General features: G+C 32.3%; 2 protein-coding genes across 2 annotated transcripts; both read left to right on the forward strand.

The window, feature by feature from the left end:
* The first annotated feature begins 1396 nt into the window (after window positions 1-1396).
* Window positions 1397-6914, forward strand: LOC131175523 (65-kDa microtubule-associated protein 3-like). The gene is made up of 13 exons (XM_058140040.1): window positions 1397-1676; window positions 2079-2167; window positions 2269-2475; window positions 3233-3472; window positions 3567-3776; window positions 3858-4013; window positions 4131-4290; window positions 4379-4530; window positions 4617-4704; window positions 5026-5099; window positions 5215-5289; window positions 5447-5738; window positions 6267-6914. The coding sequence occupies exons 2-13, from the start codon at window positions 2096-2098 to the stop codon at window positions 6725-6727; spliced, it is 2187 nt and encodes a 728-aa protein (XP_057996023.1). The 5' UTR covers window positions 1397-1676; window positions 2079-2095; the 3' UTR covers window positions 6728-6914.
* Window positions 6915-7774: 860 nt separating this feature from the next.
* On the forward strand, window positions 7775-8607 carry LOC110643068 (CASP-like protein 4D1). Its single transcript, XM_021795295.2, has 3 exons — window positions 7775-7959; window positions 8129-8264; window positions 8347-8607. The coding sequence occupies exons 1-3, from the start codon at window positions 7775-7777 to the stop codon at window positions 8605-8607; spliced, it is 582 nt and encodes a 193-aa protein (XP_021650987.2).
* Window positions 8608-8903: the final 296 nt, after the last annotated feature.

Here is an 8903-nt window from a genome sequence, read left to right on the forward strand (position 1 = left end):
TGAGAAGACAATAATGTGAAGCTTTTTCTCTTGATGTCTAATATTTTTCCATGATTAGTTTCAACTATTAATGTGAAAGTATGAAAGGATGATAATAGGTTAGAACATAAAAAATTAAAAAAAGAAAAGGAATAAATATTGAATTTTTCTCTAAATAAATAGTTATTTTATTCAAATTAATTTGATTTCAATAAATTATTTTATTTTATTTTATTATATTTCATTTTAAATAAAAATAATTTATAATTATAAATAAGACTTCGTTTAAAAATTATTTAAATTTTATTGCAATGCAGAGAGATATTTTATTATTTTAGTTATAATTGTTATTAAGTTTTTATTATTTTAAAATTGAATAAAAATATTTATATAATTTAATTTTGTTAAATGTAAAGCATTTCTGTTAAATTTTGGGACTTTTTTTTGGTTAATTAATAGGTATTGTCTGATTAAATAGTGTAAATATTTTATTAATCCCTAAAATACCTTTAAATTTTATTGGAGAAAAGAAATTTCATTATTTATTAATTTATTAAATGTGATATTTTTGTCAATGTGACTTATTCTTATTAATAATTAATTTGTTTCAAATTATTTATTTGTTTTATTTTTGGATTTAATTAAAATTTGATCATCAAAAGTGTAATTATTTGAATGAAAAAGTTGATATTTAAATGAAGATATTTTTAGCAATTTTTTTTAGCGTTAAGTGATAATAATAGTTATTTATTAATAAAATGATTTTATAATTATCAATAAGTTTTATTATAAACTCTCGAATTTAATAGCAAATTAAAGACGAATTTAGTTTTTTCCATTAATTTAATTTCTTGATTTCACTCTGTTTTGGACTAAAATTTAAAGCTGTTTATATAAAAAAATAATTTTATAATTTAAAAATATAAAAAGTATTAGTAGAATCTGTTTCTTTTATATTATTATTACATAACTAAACGGGTGACAAAATCTGACACGTAATATTATTTTATTATATGTAAAATATAATAAATAATTAAAATTTATGAGATATTAATATATATTAATTATATATATATTTTAATAATTTTTATTATAAAATTTTTATTAAAAAATTAGAGGGATAAAAATAATAAAAATAAAATTTAAAATAATTTAAAATTAGTGGTCAAAACTCAACAGAATGAATCAAATCAAAACCAATAATTATGTTTCAAAGTTTAAGAGAATTGATTAATTTTAATTTAAAATTAAAACAAATTGTTTGAAATTTGGATTCAAACCGGGTCTGGTTAGGCGTTAACGTAACAGTATTTCGCCCAAAATGAAACAAAAGCTTTAAAAAATCTGCCTCTCATTTCAAAATTCAAATCTAAAAAAGCTCTCCCTCTCTCTTTATGCGCACCGTCCCTCTGCTATGAAACTTCACTATTCTTGATGATTCAAACGAGAAATTGAGAAACTTGGCTCATCGCTCTTCAATCTCAACCAAGAAACTGGTCTTTCACAATCGCTGCATTTCTAAAAGAAAATTTCATCTTGCACCTAATATTTTACGCAAATTACTCGTCTGTTTCACCCATTTTGAAGATTTGTGTGAAGAAATTGCTCAAGGTAAAAAAAGAGAAGAATTTTCCTCAATTTTCTCCAGAGGAAAGGAAATCTTACCAAAACTGCTCTGCCACCTCTCAATTGTTCAGGTTTCTGTTTCTCCTCAGATTTCCACTCACGTTTCTATTCCATTTTTCTTATTTTTGTTAATTACCAGTTTAGTTGCCCAGAAAAATGTTGCAAAAGGAAGAAAAACCAAATCAAGTCAATTTCATTTGTTTTTCGTTATCACATTATGAAATTTTGCATTTAGCTTCAAAAAATTCCTCTCCTTCCCTGGATTATGGTTTCCTCGTGATTGAAACAGACGCAGTTATTGTTCTGTACTGGTATATTATTTTAATAATGTGGTTGAGCTGGAATTGAACGGCAATTGAAAATGCATTAGGGGAAAAGGCACCAACATTCATGTGTTTACGTGTTTGATTTGCTGTTTACCAACTGTTGATTTATTTCTATTCAATGTTTTCATAACTTCTTCTTCTGGGCAGGCACAAGTTCTATTGACATGTCTAATCTTCAGAATGATCCACTTCTGCAAGTGGAAACAACCTGTGGATCCCTCCTTTATGAGTTGCAGGTTTATAAAATTTTAAGATAAAAAGATACCATATACTCTTTTGCTTACTTCAGATACTGAACTTTTTTTTTTTTTTTTCCGTATTCCATCATGATAATAAGATCATTTGGGATGAGGTTGGGGAGTTAAATACTGATAGAGATAGAATACTGCTTGAGCTTGAACAAGAGTGTCTTGAAGTATACAGAAGAAAGGTCGATCAGGCAAACAGGAATAGAGCTCAGCTAAGGCAAGCAATTGCTGATTCTGAAGCTGAACTTGCGGCTATCTGTTCTGCTATGGGAGAGCGACCTGTACATATTAGGCAGGTGAGAATGAAGTAATATTGACTTTTTCCTCTTTTTGTAGTTATTAATGTGGTTTATTTCCAACTAAAATTTTCTGTCAAGGCGTTTTAAAGCATTGTGAAGTAGAATTTAATTTTTATTTTCTTTTTAACACAGATAGAAATTATGAATTACCATAATTATGTAAAAGTATTAACAATATTCCGTCGGTGGCAATTTGTGTGATGAAACTAATCTTAGCATGCAGACAATGTTACTTCTAAAGGCATTGGAACAAACAAGTTCCATTGAATATTTCAGACCTCAAATTTTTCATTTGGAATTCTATACCTATAATTCAAATATATGCATCAAATTCAATCAAAATTGGGAATTTGCAAATGAATTCTAAAACAATAGAGTTTTGAAAATTTTCACAATGGTTTCACTTTGTCTAAAATGAATTAATATGTAAATTATTATATAAGATATAAAACATGAAAATTCATTTTCAAATAAATGTTGTTTTTCAATTGTCATATGAATTTGTTTGCATATCTCTAAATCCCCCTTCTTTCCAAAAAAAAAAAAAAAGCAAAACAAAAAGATAAACGGTCTTTTTCCATAAATAAAATACACCTGTAGCAAAAGTAGAAATTTGGTCAGAGCAGCTGGCTGATCTGTTTCTTCTAAAGCAACATTTTATAAAAATTTGAGGATTACAACAGTTTTCAAGACAGACTACAACTACCTAGGAATTGGGCTGGCTCTCTCTCTCAGTTTGTATTATTTATTTCAGGCTGAACAAACTGCTGGAAGCTTGAAGGAAGAAATTCAAAGAATCCTTCCACAACTTGAGGAGATGCAGAAGAGGAAATTAGACAGAAGAAATCAGTTCCTTGAAGTTGTAGAGGAAATACAGAAGATCACAAATGAGATATATGGGTCTGCTGCTCGTATATTTGTTGATGAAACTGATCTGTCTTTGAGAAAACTTGAAGAGTTGCATAGACAGCTGCATGCACTTCAAAAAGAGAAGGTTTGAGTTTGTTTCCTTTCTCCTCCACATTCTAATTTTATGTATTACTTCTTAGAATCTTAATATTACTAATTGATCTTTTTTCTTTCTGCAGAGTGACCGCTTGAAGCAGGTTCAGGAGCATCTTGATACTTTAAACTCACTTTGCTTGGTGCTTGGTATGGATTTCAAGCACACAGTTACAGAGGTTCATCCAAGTTTTGGTGTTACTGAAGGATCAAGGAACATCAATAATGATACAATTCAGCATTTGGCTACTGCAATACTCAAATTGAGAGAGATTAAAATACAAAGAATGCAGAAGGTAATTTTTGTGTAATTTTAAGTCTACTTTTCATCCAGAAAGTTTTGTTATTGATCAACATTGTGCCATGAGTGATGACAGCTCCAAGATCTTGCAACTACAATGTTGGAGCTTTGGAATTTGATGGATACTCCAATTGAAGAGCAGCAAATGTTCCAGAATGTTACCTGTAACATAGCTGCTTCAGAACATGAAATCACTGAGCCAAACACTCTATCTGTGGACTTCATCAATTATGTGGGTAGCAAACATTTCTGAATTGTTTGTTTTTTTAGTATTATTGTTATTTTGATCTCTTGGTTTGAATTCTCATAGAAGTTTAGATATTTAATGTTAAAAGTCTTCAAATTGCAGGTTGAGGCAGAAGTCTCTCGGTTGGAAGAGTTGAAATCAAGCAAGATGAAAGATCTTGTTCTGAAGAAGAGATCAGAGCTGGAAGAGATCTGTAGAAAGACACATATTATTCCAGAAGCAGATACTGCAACAGAATATGCTATAGAAGTCATAGAATCTGGTACTTGTCTTTATGATATTACATCATTTTAACTTTTAATGCTAGTAGCATTTTAGCATTTATTGCGCATAGCTCCATGCTATTGCAGGAAATGTGGACCCTGCTAGTGTCCTTGAGCAGATTGAATTTCAAATAGGAAACGTTAAGGAAGAAGCTTTTAGCAGGAAGGAAATCCTTGAAAAGGTTGAGAAATGGTTGACTGCATGTGAGGAGGAGTGCTGGCTTGAGGAGTACAACAAGGTTGAGTTTCCAAATCATTGCTTTATGTGTTTGCTTCATAATTTCTTAATTTTATTGCTTGATTCTCACTTGGTGGCATTACACAGGATGAAAATCGATACAGTGCAGGGAGAGGAACTCATCTTACCCTGAAGCGTGCTGAAAAAGCTCGTTCTTTGGTTAATAAACTTCCAGGTATATTCCCTTCCTGTAGTTGACAACCTACATCTGACAGATGTGATAGAATCAGCCTGGTTTTGTTTTAGGAACATTAGACCTTGCTTCACTTGTCAAATTGTCAGCCTTTTGTAAACTTTTATATGGGCTGCTTTTATATTTAATTTGTTTTCCCAGGACTTACGGAGGCAAAAATGAGCTTTTATTTTGATTGTGAGGGGCCTTATGGTCCACTTGTTAAAGAGCTTTCTTTACCTTGCAGCACACCATTGACATGATTAGTATTTTAGATACTTTGGTTCTCATCTCATAGTAAGTTGCTCTTTCCATGTGGTCCAGGTATGGTGGAGGCATTGGCTTCAAAAACCATGGCATGGGAAAAGGAAAGAGGCGCTGAGTTCTTGTATGATGGTGTAAGTTGCTCAAGTTTTATGTCATGACTGCTTGGTTTCACCAATTTCTCTTGTGCATAATCACTTGTTTTTGTGCATGAATTTTCGCTGAACTACTTACTAAAAAAATTTCCAGATTCGCCTTCTTGCCATGCTTGAAGAGTATACCATATTACGCCAGGAGAAAGAGGAAGAAAGACGGAGGCAGAGGGTATGGACCTTTCATTTACTCTATCAAACTACATATTACCAAATGTCTTTTAACAGAGCATTGCATATGTTGATTCTATTTCTTTGGTGCGTATCATGGATTTTTTCGTACACAATATTGCTAATTTTGACTTGTCTTGGCTGTTTCTCTCTTCTAGGATCAGAAGAAATTGCAGGGTCAGCTGATAGCAGAGCAAGAGGCACTTTATGGGTCAAAACCAAGCCCTTCAAAGACTCAAAGTGTGAAAAAAGCTCCTAGAGTTTCAACTGGAGGTGCAAGCAACAAAAGACTCTCCCTTGGAGGAGCAATGCTGCACAATCCTAAATCTGATATAATTCAATCCAGCAAGGCTGCATCCCATTCACGTCCTGGCAAGAAAGTTGACCAAATCCACCAACACGATCCTTTAAATCACCGGCAGGATGATGGCTTTGCAGCATTGTCAGCTGGTAAGGTCTTCGAAAATGTGAAGTTACATATTTCACAAAAGGAGTTGGTAACCAACAAAATCATTGCTAAATATTAAAAATTTTTTTTTCATTTTTTTTTTTTTGTTGAAGATGATATAATTGAAATTGAGCAATAACGGCTTGCCATTCTCCCTCGAGGCCTGGGGAAAACACCAACTGGTTCTTCACAATTCTCTAATTGTTGATTGTTGTTGAAGTAGGTTCTCTCTTTAAATTTTTTTATTAATGATAATAATTTTTGCTCAAAAATGAAACAAGGAGCCTTTATTTCCTCAACATACATTCTATTCAAAGGCAACTGTAAAACTTAGACAAACTGTATTACAACAATAATGTGAACTATTGACAGTTTCAGAAAGAAAAGAAAATGAAAAGAAAATTATGAATACTGCAAGGATTGGATATTTGTTAGGATGGTGTACTAGTGACTAGGATGTCCGCTATTTGTTTGGCATGCTCGAAGTTCTTTGTTTAATTTTTTGCCGTTTCCTTTTTTCTGTTTCATAGGTAGGAGAGGGTTGGATATTGCTGGTCTTCCTGCAAAAAAATTTTCCTTGAGAACTGTAAATGCTCATGAACCAGAGTCACCAATGCTGCGGAAACCTTTCTCACCTATTTCTTCCACAGGATCGTCAAAAGCCAATATCTTAGAAGATGTGATCACAGAACATTCTGAGCCATGTAAGAAGACACTAGCAACTAATGAACTGTCCTTTACTGCTACCCCTTCGAGAACTTCTCTCGCAGATGAAGAGAATAGGACTCCTAAGGCAATGCCAATCCCTGTGCCAAAAACACCTTCAACATTGTCTGTTCCAATGCAGACGACTATGACCCCAGCACCTCCACCAGTTCCATATGGTGCTAGTCCAGCAGAAGAGGTTCCTGAAGTAATCGAATACTCATTCGAGGAAATAAGAGCTGGATTTTTTCTTTCCAGAACTCATATTAAGTCGATACAAGTTTGACACTGTTAAAGCTAGAGTGAAACTGAATTGAACTGTTGTTTGTATGTTTGATTTTCTTAATTCTTTTCTTCCCCAATTTTGGGGGACTTGTTTTGGGATAAGAATTGTAATTGGCTTTTACCATAGTGTATAGATTGTTAGATTCAATTGAATATCATTTTAGGTAGGTGTGCATTTGAAATGAACATGATTTCCTCAGCTCAAGTAGTCTTATAATTTGTTTGGAAAACTTACCTGTTATTGTTTTGGGGCTCAGTTGAAAAAATATGAAACAAATAAGTGCTATCAGCTGAGTCAATTTTTCAATAAGAGTTAGAATAAAAAAAAAAGGGAAAATAATATTCTAAATAAGCTGGTTCTTATAGTGAATATCCTAAGGTAAGTAGGATATTTGTTGTAGTGTTAATATGCCAAGGTAAGTTTGAGAATACTCTGACAAAAGCTTTGTTGATAAAATAGATTGAGAGCATTTAATTCTTCAATACTCGGTCGATGTGACTTAATACACTCTTGTCACGATCAATGCTTAACATTTAGAGTGAAATTTTTTGGACTAGACATTTACTTGTAGCTCAACATTAACTGGGATTGGTTCTAATATCAATTGGGATTTGATTTTGATACCATGGTGATAAAATAGACCGAATCTAATTTAATTTCATAATGTATCTTACAGATATGAGATATTTTTTTCTGTTATTTAATAACATAAGTTAGTTGAAAATTTGATTTTAAATGTGAAATTAAAAGATACATGATGAAGGAATTTGATAAGTAAAATTTAAAAGATAAATCCACATTTTTCTCTTTGTGATTATAAATTGTTGGGTACAATATATTGGTTGACTTTCTCAAACTTTGTTTAGGTTCAGAATAAAAATATATCAATTCAATATAATTCAAGGTTCCCGCCGGCGATTGGATGTTTGAGAGAAAACTACAAAGTAGAAACAAGACAAATTTACTTGAAATAACCGAAGGATTAGGCTTGTATTCACCCGATAAAAAGGTTACTTTGGAGAGGCAGAAATTTCAAATGAAAAGATTATGGCATCCAAAGGCATAACCATAGCAGCCTCAACCCTTGCATTGAGGATCTTGACCCTCTCGGCTTTGGTTGCTTGTGTGGTTGTATTTATCATCAACTCCGTCTCTGTCAAAGTTGTTATAGAGGATTTAACCATAAACAATGAACCCACCAAAATCACTGTCAGGGACTTCATTGCATACAGGTAAGGATTTGCTTTTTAATACTTCAACTTTTAAGTTGAGTGGTTTAAGAGGCTAGGCTATTCTTGAATTTTTACAAGCTTGAGCTTTTAGGTTGGTAACCTAAGGAGCTATATTTATAGTTTCCGCTTTGGCTCTTATGTTCATATTGAAGTAATTTTAAAATTGCAGGTTTGTAATCTCTACAGCAATTATTGGAACAGCATATACAATATTGCAGCTACCTTTTGCTCTGAACTATGCCTGCACTGGAAAGAGAATGATGCGCAATGAATGCTTGCCAGAGTTCGACTTCTATGGAGACAAGGTCCAACCTATTCACTCAAACATAGAAGTTTATATTCCTGCAAATGGTTCAAAACTATCTTAAGTTAAAAGTTTCTTGACAGGTGATAAGCTTCCTTCTTGCCACTGGTGCTGGTGCTGGTTTTGCTGTCAGTTTCGAGTTGAAATCCATTCTCAAAGATTTATTTACAGCTATTGAAGACCCTACTATTCCAGAAATACAAGAATCCAAAGCTAGTTATAATAGATTCCTTAACAGAGGAATTATTGCTACTGCTGTTTTATCTCTGGGATTCCTTTGCACGGCTATAATTTCAGTCCTATCATCCATCAACCGATCCGGAAGAAAGGGTTTCTTCAACTGATATTTTCACAAACTATACAAATAAATATATTTATCTTTACTTATATTACACAAAAATTACTTGATGTTTCATTCAATTTGTTGATAAATTCATAAGGGGTTCAGCTTAGACACTCATTGGTTTGTCCTGCCCAAGAATTCACAGAATGAAGATAATTTCCCCACTTTGCTCTTTGGTGTTCAATTTAATCATGAAGCTATTTTCTACCTCCGGATAAAAAGCAAGAGAGTAGAAATAAACATTTTCAATGGTTTTTCTACTTCTTCTGCAACAATAATCTGTATAAATCAAAAAAG

This window comes from Hevea brasiliensis, chromosome 17 (genome assembly GCF_030052815.1).
Source record: "Hevea brasiliensis isolate MT/VB/25A 57/8 chromosome 17, ASM3005281v1, whole genome shotgun sequence".
Taxonomy (NCBI): Eukaryota; Viridiplantae; Streptophyta; class Magnoliopsida; order Malpighiales; family Euphorbiaceae; genus Hevea; species Hevea brasiliensis.

What these genes read in the sequence shown, in the direction of transcription:
- LOC110643068 (XM_021795295.2), top strand. Translation starts at nt 7,775, where the DNA reads ATGGCATCCAAAGGCATAACCATAGCAGCCTCAACCCTTGCATTGAGG. An exon ending in AGGGACTTCATTGCATACAG is followed by an intron (nt 7,960 to 8,128) that starts GTAAGGATTTGC and finishes TTAAAATTGCAG; the next exon opens with GTTTGTAATCTCTACAGCAA. An exon ending in TCGACTTCTATGGAGACAAG is followed by an intron (nt 8,265 to 8,346) that starts GTCCAACCTATT and finishes GTTTCTTGACAG; the next exon opens with GTGATAAGCTTCCTTCTTGC.
- LOC131175523 (XM_058140040.1), top strand. Translation starts at nt 2,096, where the DNA reads ATGTCTAATCTTCAGAATGATCCACTTCTGCAAGTGGAAACAACCTGT. An exon ending in TATAGAAGTCATAGAATCTG is followed by an intron (nt 4,291 to 4,378) that starts GTACTTGTCTTT and finishes ATGCTATTGCAG; the next exon opens with GAAATGTGGACCCTGCTAGT. An exon ending in GGCTTGAGGAGTACAACAAG is followed by an intron (nt 4,531 to 4,616) that starts GTTGAGTTTCCA and finishes GGCATTACACAG; the next exon opens with GATGAAAATCGATACAGTGC.